At 40.3% G+C, this 15,160-nt stretch overlaps 1 protein-coding gene and 1 long non-coding RNA gene across 2 annotated transcripts in view; one reads left to right on the top strand and one right to left on the bottom strand.

Moving 5' to 3' along the window:
• Nucleotides 1–14,264, bottom strand: part of LOC106007314 — a 74,141-nt gene extending 59,877 nt beyond the window's left edge. The window contains exon 1 of the long non-coding RNA XR_006602345.1: nucleotides 14,172–14,264. This is a non-coding gene — a long non-coding RNA (uncharacterized LOC106007314). The remainder of the gene's footprint in view (nucleotides 1–14,171) is intronic.
• Nucleotides 11,666–14,761, top strand: TCF21 (transcription factor 21). The gene is made up of 2 exons (XM_004740229.3): nucleotides 11,666–12,391; nucleotides 14,198–14,761. The coding sequence occupies exons 1-2, from the start codon at nucleotides 11,942–11,944 to the stop codon at nucleotides 14,285–14,287; spliced, it is 540 nt and encodes a 179-aa protein (XP_004740286.1). The 5' UTR covers nucleotides 11,666–11,941; the 3' UTR covers nucleotides 14,288–14,761.
• The last annotated feature ends 399 nt before the right edge of the window (nucleotides 14,762–15,160 follow it).

The raw sequence follows: 15,160 nt of genomic DNA, 5'->3' as shown, positions 1-15,160 counted from the left end.
CCTTACCTGTGCCCAGAATAACTTTTCATTGGTTGTACCATATTAATATCATCTTTTAAATTAAGATTTTTTTAATCAAAATAAGAGAGCATATCCTGACCTTTCAATGTAGAAGTAATAACACAACTGAAAGAACACAAAGGAAAAAAACAGAGAGAGAGAAAGAAACCTATTTCATCAGGCTCCTACCACTATGAAAAAAAGATTATCGTAAATAAGAAAACAAACAAACAAAAAAACCTACCAAATTTACATACTGTTTCTATTGTTTCGGAAATCTATGAGACTTTGATTCAATGGCTAAAAGTTCACAAGGAAGGAGGATGGGTACCATATTTATTCTAAGATTATCCAGCATCAGAGACTAACTTTTTTATAACTTGTTTTATTTAAGTTCAATTAGTTAACATATAGTGTATCATTAGTCTCAGATGTAGAGTCTAATAAATTCTCATTTGCTTATAATACCCAGTGCTCATTACATCGCATGCCCTCCTTAATGTCTATCAGCTAGTTAGCCCTCCTGTCACCCATCACCCCTCCAGCAACACTCAGTTTGTTTCCTATAGTTAAGGTCTCTTATGGTTTTTCTCCCTCTCTGATATCATCTTATTTTATTTTTCCTTCCCTTCCTCTATATTCCTTTTTTTGTTTATTAAATTCCCCATATAAGTGAAACTATATGATAATTGTTTTTCTCTGATTGATTTATTTCACTTAGCATAATACCGTCTAGTTCCATCCGTCTTAAATGGCAAGATTTCATTTTTTGAATAACTGTATAATATTCCATTGTAGATATCGATACCACATCTTCTTTACCCATTCATCTGTTGATGGACATCTGGACTCTTTCCATAATTAGGATACTGTGGACATTGCTGCAAAACTATGAGCACTTTTTAAAGAAAGGGAACTTAAGAGAGAGCTAAGAATGCAAAATAATTGGACTCAAGTAATTACTTAGAGATAAAAAACTCAAAGGTGAAACACTGAAGCGTTTCATGCTCTTCTTAATATAACTATAGACTAATTTTCAAAATTTCTTCTTAAAGGCAAAATAATGAAAAATACATGCTATAAGTGGTTAAGTTCTTAGATAATTTTTAAGACTTGAATTTTTAAAACTTTTAATACTTGAAATGTATATGAATATAAATACATATATAAAAATTGAAATAATAAAGTATGTATTTGAGTAACATTAAAATAGAAGCTTCATGATTTTATTACCTATCTCCATTTAATGGGAAATCAGGTATCAATATTAGAAAGATATGATTATTTTCCTTCTGTTCTATAAGTTTAAAATTTTATAAAAAGTGTTATTCTAAAAATTGTTTTTGTATGTTTGGTTTATTGATTGGTGGATCCCCCCCATCACTAGAGGTAAAGTTTAGCTGCATTTTTCCATATATATAAGAATCCAATGTAACTAAATTTCTTTAAGATGCAAATAAATGACTAAATATATTCTTTTATTCGCCCTGATTTTTTCAGTCCATGGGGACCCAACTTGAGATCCTTGGTCATGGTTGTGTGTAGTGTAAATCACAAAATGGAGACTTCTAGTAGGTTGAAGTACCTCCCCGAAATTCATGTCCACCCAGAACCTCAGAATGTGATCTTATCCAGATATAGAATCTTTGCAGATATAATTAAGATAAGAATCAAGATGAGATCATATTGGACTCAAGTGTGCCTTAAATTTAATGAGAGTATGATTATAAAAGATAGAAAAAGATGCAGGAACACAGAGAAAAGTCCCTGTGATGATAAAGATGGAGAGCAAAGATAGGTGGCCACAAGCAAGGGAACACATGGGGCCACCAGAAGCTGGAAGAGGCAAGGAAAAATACTTCTCTAGAGCTTTCAGTAGGAACATGGCCTTGTGAACATCTTGAATTTTAGCTTCTGGACTCCAGAACCCTGAGAGAATAAATTTCTGTTGTTTTAAGTTCACTCAGTTTTTGGTCATTGGTTTTAGCTGCCCCAGGAAATGAAGACAATTCTTGTACTTCAAAATTTCTGCATTTGTTTGTCAGTCAGTCATGAATACCAAAGATAAGTGCTATTCAAGATATTGGCCCTTTTCTGTGAGAATGAACTTGGAGGCCAGGATCCCAGGATGGGATCATTTTAGCTGTAGGTGAGAACAATTTTGTTTGTTATTTTCTTTTGTTTTGTTTTATTAGGCTTACTGAGATCTAATATTTTGGAAATTATTAATACAAAACCAAAAATAGGAAGCAGATCATTTTCATTGTAAATAGTTCTTTTTCTCTTTTAAGAACCCCAAACAATAATTTAGAATGTACCCCTACCGAGGCAAAAGAGAAAATCATTTAATAGAATTTTAACATTTCTTAAAAATGACAAAAAAATTCAAAAGGGATGCTAACCCAGTATCAATTTTAAAATAAGCATCCCAAATAAAAGTGGTTGTATCTAAGATTTAATATTTGGTGATAGTTCTTTTTTTTTTCTTTTTTTAAAAGCCAAGTTATTTGCATAGTAGAGAGCTGTGATTTTTTATCACTAGGGTTAAATGCTTGGTGATATAACTGACTTACTGTGAGGCCCTTACAAAACATACTTTATCCTTATCCACCATGATCTGGACTAAACAAATTCAATTTTCAGGGGGGAAAAATAATTGCTAATGACAAAATCCTTCAAATCACCAGAAAGTAAAGGGGAAGAATTTTAATTTTATGACTGGCATAATAGCTGCTTTTGGTCCAAAATAAGAGAATTCTAGATTTTATTGAAATTACTCCTTCTTGACCACACACACTTTTTTAGGGTTTTGTTTTTAGAGAAGGTATTTCTTCGTTCTGTATGATTGTTATTCTTATTAAAAGGTTTCTATCTCTTATAATTCTACTCCTACCCCAAAGTGAAAATGAAAAAAAAAAAAAAAATCCAGACTGCTACTGTCAAAAAGAGCCTTAGAGATAATTATCATAGCATCCACCATCACAACAGCCACCAATATTTGTGTTTACTACATGTTAAGGACTAAACTAAATCACTTTACAGATATCATCTCAGTTAATGCACCCCAAACATGGGGTCCATTCCTGCTGTCGCCATGTTAAACAGGACACTGAAAACCAGCAAAATTAAATTAAGAGACTTGTTTGAGTTCACACAACTAGTTAGTTGTATAAGCAGAAGTTGGATCTGGTCTCTTCTTACACAGTGCAAGTATTCTACTGAGTTACAGTGACTTAAGAGAAGAGGATAAGAAGAGCAAAAATCATGGTCCTTTTAAGGACATTCATTTTTTATAATTCAGTGGGATATGAGCATTATATTCTCCATTTAATATTTTGTTCATTTGAGAAATGTTTTACTCTCCCCTTCTTGGGTGGATTTTCTCATTTTGGTCAGTTTTGCAACTGGGTTAAAAGAAAAAAGAATTCACTTATTCATGTGAGGGCAAGTTATAGTATCTGCCTAACATTCTAGCTGAAAATAATACTGGCTTTATCTAAAATATGTCAGAGTGACCAGTTAAAAAGACCCCAGTGAAGCTAATTCACTGTTTGTTTTGTCTATAAGTAATCCCCCAAAAACGTTTGGCAAATTTTATTACTGAATTGATCTAACCCATGTCTATTTCTGTGTGGGAGCTATGTGGTATACTCAAAGGCACTAGATAAAGAATTCCTAGATTCTTCTGCTAATGGGCTCTGTAGAATTGATTTAGAGCTTCTGACTAAAGAATGGTCCTACTTTCTCTAGGAGGATTGCCCTTTGCAGATTTTAGGAATGAGTATCAGATGACCCTCCTCGTCATAGACCATGAATTTAGATTTAAAGCTCTTCCTCCTAGTGTCCTTAAAAAGAAAACTGAGACAAACAATGCTGGGAATTTGTTATTCTCATTTTTGGCATTGACATTGGTATGGTGACATTGATGACAGCAGACCCTCAAATGACACAAGTGTCCTAGGCATATCTTTTCTTAATCCTGAGTAATTGGAAAGTTGAAAATAATAATGAATTTAAAAAACACATATTTTTCCAGTCACAATTTCTATGGACTGATTTGTGTTCTTTCCCCTCCCCTGCCAAATTCGTATGTTGAAGCCCTAGTTCCAATGTGACTGCACTGGAGATAAGATATGTAGAAGGCAATTCGGGTTATGACATCATAAGAGTAGGTCCAATAGGACTGGTGGCCTTATAAGAAGAGAGCCATCTCTGTCATTGCACATTCTCAGAAGGAAGACCATGTGAGGATAGAGTGACAAGGCAGCCATCTGCAAGCCAGGCAGAGCTCTCACCAGACACCAACCATGCTGGTAGCCTGATCTTGGACTTCCAGCCTCTGGAACTGTATGGCAGCCCAACCTAAGACAGCAAACTATTACCAAATCTTGAAAGTGTGTCAGAAAAACAAAAAATTTTTTAAAAGAGAGAAAAAAAAGTTTTCTACTCAGTCTCAACCTTGCCACCACATGACAAAATTGATAGAAATTAAACAAGCAACTTAAAGGACTTTAGTGAGGGCCAATGGTTGTTAGTAATAACCTCAGCAACCTAAACATTTTTCATTGGTCTATCCTCAAAAACAGCAAATTTACAAAGCCATTTACTAAGCAGAAAATAGTGACAACATTGGCTGAAATGACCCACACTGATGAGTGCTCTCGCATACGCAGTTAAAGATAGCTTGTTAAATATTTTTCTGAGCTCCAAGAAAGAACTGAAGTCCACTAGTGCTTAATTTGAACAAATTTTAAACTTCATAGAATTGTGATCTGTATTTTTCCATATATGTTAACCTAATCCTTTATGCTACAAATATATGGCCAGAGACTGAATTGGCTTTCCTTCTTCTTACTAATGGATTCCCCCAACTCTGAGTTTAAGCTGAGCATATTTAGAGACTGTATTTCCAAATTTTTTCCTTTTCCAGCTAAAGAGGCCAATATGACAGGAACTGAAGTGATATGTCTAAATTCCAGATCTTGTTATAAGAAATCCACTTGCCCTTCACCTTCTTTTCCCCTCCCTGAGAACTGTTAAGGGTAAGGGTAAGCTGACCTCACCTATGTATGGGAAGGTACTTCTGCTCAGGGACAACAGAGTTACAAGAGCGAAGGAACCCGAGACCTGGTGTGTCTTTTTGGAGCAGTCACTCACCCACCCTGGACCACCTGTCTAGATCTAAAGTCCCTGCACTCCTAAAGCTTTCATTATAGTGAAGAAAGGGGAAGGGGAGTCAACAGACAATAATAAAGTAAACACAGTTAAACAAAACAAGTAGGACATATTAGCTATATAAAATAAGGCTCTAGAGCTAGATCGTGTTTAAATCTTGGTTTGCAGTTATCCACTGTAGTAACTAGCCTCCAAGGATGACAACAACCATCCATGCCCCAGCCAATGAACCATACATCCTGGTATTCAGATTCTTGTATAGTTCCCTCCCCCTTGACTCTGAGAAGACCCCATGACTTGATTTTGACCGAGAGAATGAGGCAGAAATGATGTTGTGCATTCTTCCAAGCTAGGTCGTAAGAAGACTTTCAGCCTACATCTGGGTCTTATAGAATGTTCACTCAGAAGGAGGCCAACTATCCTATTAGAAGTTCAGCTACCCTATTAGACTGTCAGGCTGAGGAAGCCATGCGGAGAGACTATATAGAAAGAGACGCCCAGCCAGGCCCTAGTTCTTCTAGCCATCCTCGCTGAGACACTGAGTATGTGAATAAAGAAGTCACCTTTGATGTTCAGTCTAAGCAAGCCTTCAAATGACTCCAGCTCCAGATGCCTTCCAGCTACAACAACAGGAGACACCAGAAGTAAAAACCAACCATCAGAACCTGGTCAACCCACAGAAATAAGAGAAATAACTGAAGTCACGAATTTGGGTTATTGCACAATAATAGACAACCGGAATAGCAACTTTCCGAATGAAACACTTTTCTTAATCTCTCTGTAAGTCAATTTTATCTGTAAAATTAGTTATTCCTAACTCCCAAAGTTGCTATTAGAATTAAATGGGTTAATCTGGAAAATACAACAGTGTCTGATTTGTGGTAAACTTTGGCTACTGTTATTTGTTACTAATAAGTAAAATGGGATGATAGGACAAAAATATTCCTGAAAGGATGCTCAGGGTAGTTCTTGCTTGGAAGGTGACATTTGAAATTAGACCTGAAAACTAAGAAGTCAACCTTGCAGAAAGCCAAAGAGAAGCCTCCTAAAGAACAGGGACAAAGGTCCTGACCTAAGCAATGATACAGTGTCATTGAGGGACACACACATGGCTTTGTGTGGTTGAAAGTGGTAAGCAAAGTAGAGCCATGCCAGCCACGATAAGGAATTTAGACTTTATATCAAACACAATGGGAAGCTTTAAGGAATTTGAAGTAGGAGAATGACTTGGACAATTCCTTTGGAAACAGATTTTAGAAGGGCAGGAATGGAAACAAAAGGTCCTCTAGGAGACTTTTATAGTCATCTGAGCAAAAGATTTTGATGGCTGGAACCAGAGTTTTAGCAGAGGAGATAGAAAAAAAAAAATGTAAAAAAGGAGATTGAAAGAGTGGCCCTTGGCCACCCATGAGGCCCTCATGGTAGAGATGAGATTTTAACAAGGCTATTCTGGAACTTACATTACTAAAACACCTTTAGATGAGGTTCTAGGCATTATGCCCAGGGATAGCTTAAATCTACCTCATTTTATGTAATTCAGGATTCAGTTGTTACAGGGGATAATAGAATATAAGTCTTCTCACATATTTTGTTGTTATTCAAAGAGGAAGAACAATTCAAAGCACTCTGGCTTTGTGCAAGGAGCATTAGAAGGCAAATCAGGACATAGGTTCAAGTGGCAAGTTGGTCACAGATAACTAATGTGAACCTGCGCAGAAATCTTGGCTAGTTAGGCCTCCCTTGGTCCTCCGCCCTTCCAATTCTGACCATCTATTACTTGAGGGTTCTATTTTTTAAAAGTATATCATCTGGAAATATATCATGTTTCTGAGATCAGGAGTCACAGTCTCAGGACTTTGTTGCCGGTCCTGCGATCCAAACTCCATGACTCTTCACTCCTCCAGCCGAAAAGCACCTGCCACAAGGTTATGATCAGGAGATAATCACCAGAAATAGGCTTCAATTCTAGCGCACGTCTTCTCCTAACCTGACAGGAAGGAGGTTGACAGCAAGTTGGCCCATCTCTGTTTTATAGCCACCAATAAACATGTCTCACATATATGTGTTTTACAGGTATCTTTCGTGTAATCCACAAGATTTATTCTTTTTAGGAGAATTTAGGAGGATTTGTTCTCAGGCTTCACATTAAGATACAGACAAGTCATCTTCAAACAAGCTTTTCTAAAACTCTTTTATTAAGGAAGGGAAAGTCTCTGGCACAGATCTCTATTAAGATGGTCACTTTGTATATCAACTCTTTCCTTAATAGTGACAACAGAAAGGAAAGATGCTACATAAAATAGAGGAACGGAGGCAGAGTTCCTCACCCAGTACCCAACTAGAGGGGGGTTGTTCAGGTTCCCCCCCTTTTTTTTTCTCAATATTGAGTAGGTCTGATACAATTACTCTAGGATTGGGAGGACATGAAATTGAATTTGGAAAGTTTTATCTCTCACTATCTTCCAGAGTTCCTTCACCCAACTTGCTTCTTAAGGTAAACTCTGTCCTTGAAGCACATGGGCTTGGCTGCTTCCAAAGTCACATTATGGAGCATGTAGATGCAAGGTTGCTTCTTGGATATAAAAGCCACGAGGCGTTTGGACTTTCTTTGGACTTTACTGTTGTTGGTTTTGTTTTGTTTGCCAGCTTTAAATCTTAGTGTTGTGGATTTGGAGCTACAACTCATTGAATAAAATGTGGAAAGGGCAGAAGGGGTAGGTGAACACGAAGAGGACTTCTGATTGTTGATCATAATTGATGCCAGGCATAGATAACACAACATCCGTATCACTATATTGACCTCCTTAAATAGACACCAATCTCACTCACTAGTGTTCTACTCACTTTAACTGCTAAAATATGATAGACCAGCACCATTACAATTTGGAACACATAAGGAGAGACAGTACTCACTTTATAAATTAAATTAAAAATGTAATTTAAAAGAGGGGAGGCAGCTGGGTGGCTTAGTTGGTTAAGGATCCAGCTCTTCATTTCCACTCAGGTCATGATCTCAGGGCCATGAGATGGAGCCCTGTGTGAGGCTCTGCACTGAATGTGGAGCCTACTTAAGATTCCCTCTACCCTCTGCCCCTCCCTGCCCTTGCTCTTAAAAATAAAAAAATAAAATAATAATAAAAAAAAAAGAACCAGATTTAAATAAGCTTATGAGCAGGAGATGGAAAGCAATCAATTAGTTGCAGCCAAGGATACAGTGACAATTTTGTTGAATGGAAAAAGAGCCACTGATTTGCACAGAAAGCCCAGACATTTTTTAAGTGGTGGTTGCCATCAAGTAAAGAGAATAACACCTCAGGAGGTGTTCATTAGAAGAGAAAGGGAAAAAAAAAAAAAAAAAAATTGGCAGTTTCTCCAATTTGTCAGCCTGTGTGCTTTCTGGCCAAAAAATGGAGAATATGAGAAAAGAATTAAATTTTTAATTGGAAGATATAATCCCCCCCCCCCTTTCACCCCAGGAAAGAGAATGTGATGGCATATAAAGTCTGAAAGAAGCCTGTAACGGTTTCCTTCTCATAAAAAAAGAAGCAAATTATTTCATCCAAGTACAACTGAATCAGATTTGAACTTCCTGAAAATTTATCAGCTGATAGACCAGGATTTAAGTTCAAGGACACATTCCACACCTAATCTTCATTTTACAACCTTTGGAGATAGATTTTCCTTAGCCCTGAAATCTTTCAAAGATAGTCTTTCTTGCAAAACAAATCGTTAGAAGTGTACAGCAAATTGGCCAGATGTCTCTGGGGCATAAACTCTCTCTTAAGAGTAAAGCAAGAACTTTTAGTAACTACCTCCTGCTTTCAAACCACAAGCTTTCTAGTTGGCGTTTTGAAACAGTAATGTTCTAAGTATTTCTCTTTTATCGAAAGAGTTAATACAGCTTCTCAAAAGTGCTTCTCTTCTCACAGAATATAGTTTATATTTGGGGAGAATTTGGCACAGCTTAAGTTACAGCTTAACTGGTTTTCTTAGTAGAATCCAATAAGGCATTTCTCCCACCCATTTGCCCCTTAGTGTTTATTAGCAGGGAGAGACACAAAATGTCAAGAGGAAAGAAAAAAAAGTATTATTTATACTAATGGACTTTCTTTCAGACTTCACATCCAGATACCTAAATAACAGCCTTCTTCACATCTTCACATCCCAAACTGGTAACCATTCCCTGGAGAGTGTTCACAGACACCCCAAAGTTCATTACTAACCCAGTTGCTCTTCCCACTCTAAATGTATCACTGCAGGATAAGTGGACTTAATCCTTGCTTATCTAAAAAACAATAATAATTGCTAGGCACATAAACCAATTTGTGGCATGAAGCTAGTTTTGCTCTCTTCCAGAAATTGTTCATCTTACACTTCAGACCTTGAAAAAATCGCAGAAATCTGTTCAGCAGTACTTATTTCTATGATGGTTGCTGTCCTTCTAAGAGCCTGAGCAGCCTACCAACTGAGGTGTGGCAGATAACCAGACCCTATCCCCCCTGACCAAAAGAGAGTGCTCAGAGAAGCAAAATCTATACAGCTTAATAGATTGGTATGTGGCCATAGTTCTTTTTTTAACTATGATCCCACTCCGGAGCCTAAATAAATACATAAATAAATTGTGGCTAGTTTGCAGATATCTCAGGAGCTGCAAACATACATTTCACAAAGTGTGACCAATGCCTACTTTCACAATAGCTCTTTTAGCCTAAAAATAACTTCCATGTCTACCTAAGGGCAAGAAAAGGGAGGGAAAATCGAAGAAACTAGTTTGGGAATGAGTGGGGAAATGTTTAACAGGCCTGCTGGGTGTTCTCTTAATGCTGTCTTGGATCTCAGATTAAATTATTATATTTTTTCTGTGTTGTAGTACTGGTTCCGTTGTGCATGAGGACAAAGGCAACTTCAACTTGATATTTCTGTCATCCCTGCTGTGGGAAGAGTCCTGTTGCTGGTTTATAACATCAATCACTCTCACAATAAATCTTGGTGGTGGATATGGTCATTTAAATCTCCACCTGCACAAACAACAGAAAATAAGAGAGCTCATAAATCTCTACACTGGTGATTAACAAATTTTGGATCCTGGGCAAAGATGTTATGGGGAGGGGTTCTCACTAATTCATTAATAAAGACTGATTTGCTGACAATCTGTTTAGTTTACAGCATGGGGGAAAGCAAACAAGACCCTGCTAACAAAACAAAACGTTAGAGGTTAGTGAATTCCCAGCTGAGCGAGGATTAGAGATATGATATCTTAATGTAGGAGAGGGGTACAGACCGCCAGCCAGAAGTTCCGAAGCTGCTCTTACACTCTGCTCCAGCCCTCATCTTTGGTGCCTAATTGCAAGGAAAGAAAACCTAGAGAAGAATCAGTAAGATCCATGCGTTCCATCTCTCCAATTTTATTTCACGGATTTTGTGCAAGCTCTTGGTTTCTGGCGCCCTTTGCTTTTCTATTTAGCTCTCCAGATTTTCTTATGCTCCAGGAAAAAGAGGGTCTTGGCTGGAGTTAGAGATAGGAAAGGAAAAACAAAACAAAACAAAACAAACAACAACAACAACAACAACAAAAACCTTTCCTGAAGGGATAGCAATGCTTCGTGTTCTGCAATATCAACTTCGTGTGGGGAACCCGGGTAGCAAAGAGGTCCTAAGGAGGAGGCCAAGGCATTGGGGGAGGGAGAAAACAAATCCCAGGCAAGATAATATCTGAGAGCCGCTAGGATTCTTAAGACATTCTTAAATGCATTTCTAGAAAGAAATTTAGGGGAAAATTTTAATTTCGTGACAAAAAGATTACCAATTAACAAAATGCTTCCCATACACTTGCGTGACTCTCTCTCACGGCGACCCCACTCCCACTAAACTGTGTATGTTGCTGTGGGTGTGCGAGTCTCAAGGATGTTTGTGTACACACAGGCAGTTCCTTAATAGCTTTAAAGGGACCAGGTGCAGATGGATGTTTGGGTCCTTTCCCTGCATCATCCTAAAGGTTCAGTGAAGTGCTTGTTTTGTTAATTTACCCCAGTTCAGGAGAGAAGATACCTTGGTAAAGCCACAGTCTCAGGCAGGAGGGAGTTGATCGCTGTCTGGATTTTAATTGGTGTTTTAATTGCGGTGAAGTGAGGACAGGGAGATGCTTGTGAAATTTGTGTTTGGAAGGCCCGGGAAGAGCAAAAGAATCTGGTCATTTTCCTGAAATCCTCACTAACCACCAGCTATGACCTCTTAAGAGGGAAAGCGGGCCTTAGGAGATGGCCCAGGAGAGGGGCTGTGGGTGGGGCGCTCTCCTCCTGGGCCGAAGTGGAAGGTAACTGGTATTTGTGTGTTGCAGTTGAGAGGATTTACATTTCAAGTTGGAAATCAGGGTCTCTGCCCGAGTTTCCCTCCGGTTGTGAAAGGGGTCTAAGAGTCCGCTAGGGCCTAGTAGGCCCCTCCCCTGGGCTACAAGGATCCGCCTCTCTATTCCCCCAGATAAATTCCTAGTGTCCACCAAATTCCTCAGCGCTCTCTCACACTCCTCTGCGGCCACGACTCCGGGGGTGGGGAAACACAGCCGGGTTCCTCCCCGCAGAAGCCCTCTCCGTCCCTTCTCACAGCTCTGGGAAGGGGAAAGGGGTTTGAGACTCAACCAGATCCCAACTCCAGTTCCCAACACGAAGTGGCTGCTCCACATTCCACACCCGGGGGCCCCCTGGTTTGGGGCTCGCTCTCGCGCGCTCTCTCTCTCTCCCCCCACTCTCTCTCATCCTCTCCCCCAAACATGTCCACCGGCTCCCTCAGCGATGTGGAGGATCTTCAAGAGGTGGAGATGCTGGACTGCGACGGCCTGAAAATGGACTCGAGCAAAGAGTTTGTGACTTCCAACGAGAGCACCGAGGAGAGCTCCAACTGCGAGGCGGGGTCTCCCCAGAAAGGCCGCGGAGGTCTGGGCAAGAGGAGGAAGGCGCCCACCAAGAAGAGCCCCTTGAGCGGCGTCAGCCAGGAGGGGAAGCAGGTCCAGCGCAACGCGGCCAACGCGCGCGAGCGGGCCCGGATGCGGGTGCTGAGCAAGGCCTTCTCCAGGCTCAAGACGACCCTGCCCTGGGTGCCCCCGGACACCAAGCTCTCCAAGCTGGACACGCTCAGGCTGGCATCCAGCTACATTGCGCACTTGAGGCAGATCCTGGCTAACGACAAGTACGAGAACGGTTACATTCACCCGGTCAACCTGGTAAGTCCGCGGGTGCCGCTGCGGCGACCCGAAAGCCCCCGCCCGGCGCGCCCGCAGCCGGCTGTGCCCAGTGTGTGTGCGCGCACCTCTGCAGCCCCCAGCCCGGCGCGCCCCTGGGGACCTTTGCAGGAGATCCCACGCGGCCCTCGCTCGCTGCCCTGCAAGCCGCGGGAGCAGGGATGATTTATGCTAGTGTTTGACGTGGCAGCCCAATTAAGAGTTTGCAAGTGTATTGAGCTGGCAAAGAGGAGGGATCCCCGAACCCGCGCCAGCACCGTCAGGGCTGGTGTGGAACGGGGAGCACCGACCAGCTGCTGCGCGCCCAGAAGGCATTTTATTAATGCCTTTATTTTTCTTTGAGCTGAAGAACTTGGTTTTTTTCTCTTTCTCATTTTTTGTACGCAAAAACACCCAACTCTGCTTCTTTCCCAAGCATATGTGGAACCATTAGATACAGACAAATTCGTGCCCGCATAATTGTCATGTAAGTTCCCAAGTACTTCAATATTCGGCTCTTCTCTTACAGGTAGGTTAACATTTTTAATTCCCAGAAGTTCTAACAACTATCAGCATAATCAGTAAATTCTCACAAATATTCGTGTAATAAATGATACGAGTCTATAATAAATAACATTAAAATAGGTCACTCTCATCGAAGATTTAAAAACGTGATATATTTTATGTTAAAAAAGTATGCCTATTCAGTCTGTCTTATAAAATTAAAAAAAAAAAAGTAATGCTGGTTGAGGCGAATTTTCTTTCAAATGTATTTTGCTGTATAAGAAGTATGGGTTAATTCCTTTTTCTATTTGATTTAATTTTAAGACTTCCAGGCTCTAAAGAAAAACAAGGACCACAACTTACTAGCACCTTTGTTTATATATGATAAGAATGAGAGGTTTTCCTCTTAAAAGTCGTCTTATCGGCCAGCACTAGTGGGAGAGGTTTGAAACTTTGAATTGTCTTCTCACTGAATTGGTTTCAGGAATTGGGGGGAGGGGATCCAAAACGACATTTTGCCCCGGTAAATATTTCTCCCTCTAATTAAAAGCTTATTCTTTTTCGGAAAAAAAAAAAAAAAAGATGAGTAAATAGCTTTTAGAAATATGGAACTAAAATGAAAGTAATCACTTCGTTTACAGTTGCTGCTGCGCTCATCTTTGAAGAAACTAAGTTAGCTTTATTCTAAAACACCTCGGAAAGGAGAAAAGGCAATGCTCCCTTAGCCCAGTAGAAAGATGATCTTAAAATATGAGTGTATATTATTTTATTAGCATTATTCCCCTCCCCTTAAGCACCACCGATTAATTTAGGAAGTGTGTTCAAAAGCCCGGGTTTGTGAGGGAGGAAATGAAAGCTGGCAGTAGAAAAATTGACGGGGAGGAAAGCAAGCGGTCGGAAACCTGGCTAGAGCCTCAGAAGATGGGCCCGAAGGCACTTCGCCTGGAACCTGGTGTCCACTTGGTACGAGGACCTTCTCGACTTCCCTGCTTAGGCTCACGGGGACAGGGGCCTCCAGACTGTGCCACGGTCCCAGCACCTTTGGGCTTTCCAAGAACTTGTTCTTTTCGGTTTCTCTTACAACTAGGATGAACCCCTTTGCTCTGTCACCCCGAGCTGCGCTCGGCACCAGCCCTTTTTCATTATTCAGCCACAGGCGCACTAGAACACCTATCAAATTGCAGCGATAACGGGTCTCGCCAACTGCCTGCCCCCAACTCGCCTTCTCCTTTGGTTTCAGGCTCGGAGCCCACCCTACTCCTCCTCCAAGGCCACTTACCTCCTCCACTCTCTTCTCTCCTGCAGACGTGGCCCTTTATGGTGGCCGGGAAACCCGAGAGTGACCTGAAAGAAGTGGTGACCGCGAGCCGCTTATGTGGAACCACAGCGTCTTGACCCTGGAGGTGCGAGTCTGGGAAAGGCGCGCTCCCAGGGGGGAGCGGGCCCCGGGAAGGCGACCCCTGCCCTCCCTGCTCTCTGTCTGTGCTTCCCCCTCGCAACGCTCCTCTCCCTGTCCGCCCCCGCCCCCACCCCCGCAAGAACACTTTACAGCGACGAGGAGATTCGTTTCCAGACCTGAGGAGATCAATTGTACTTACAAAGATTCCCATCTATTTAACTTTATTAACTTCTACCGTGAATGACTCTGCGAGCCTTGCTGGTCCAAGTGCAATATGTAATTATAAATATATAAATAGATAATAAGAGCCTATCAACGTGTATCTTTTGTACAATATGTTGTAAAATGTAGATCATAGAATAGCTGACTTTGACAGTCACATTTATAAAGTAATTCACTTAAAGATATATATATTTTTTCAAACAAGTTTTGCTACTTTCGAAAATAAATCTTTCTTTATATTGCTAAAAGCCCTGACATTGGTGTGATTTTTACAAAATATAGATAGATAGGTAAAGAGATAGATACCTTAGAAAAGTGGGAGAATATGGGGAAGCCTGATAATACAAGTGATTTGTTTGAACCTCAATCCAGACTTCTGGGAAAGATTAAACACAATTTCCACGGGGAAGGTACAGCTCATATTTTGCAATGAAACCTCAAAAAGCAACTCGGGGCTCAGGTTTGCAGGTTACTTTTAAGATAATTATAAATAATGTAACCGTGAACCAAAAAAAAAAAAAAAAGAAAGAAAGAAAAAGAAAAAGAAAAAAAAAGGTTGGGGGATAACATTACTAACAGTTACACGATTCCAGGGGAGAACACACCAAAAGGAAAATCCGATTTTCAAGTATTTCACAGTAAAATTG

This window comes from Mustela putorius, unplaced genomic scaffold, assembly GCF_011764305.1.
Source record: "Mustela putorius furo isolate JIRA1106 unplaced genomic scaffold, ASM1176430v1.1 tig00003863_pilon_pilon_pilon, whole genome shotgun sequence".
In the NCBI taxonomy this organism is placed as follows: Eukaryota; Metazoa; Chordata; class Mammalia; order Carnivora; family Mustelidae; genus Mustela; species Mustela putorius.
This window is presented reverse-complemented; position numbering and strand designations above follow the sequence as displayed.

Coding starts and splice junctions, on each gene's coding strand:
- TCF21 (XM_004740229.3), top strand. CDS start 11,942: ATGTCCACCGGCTCCCTCAGCGATGTGGAGGATCTTCAAGAGGTGGAG. Junction 12,392..14,197: donor ACATTCACCCGGTCAACCTG/GTAAGTCCGCGG, acceptor TCTCTCCTGCAG/ACGTGGCCCTTTATGGTGGC.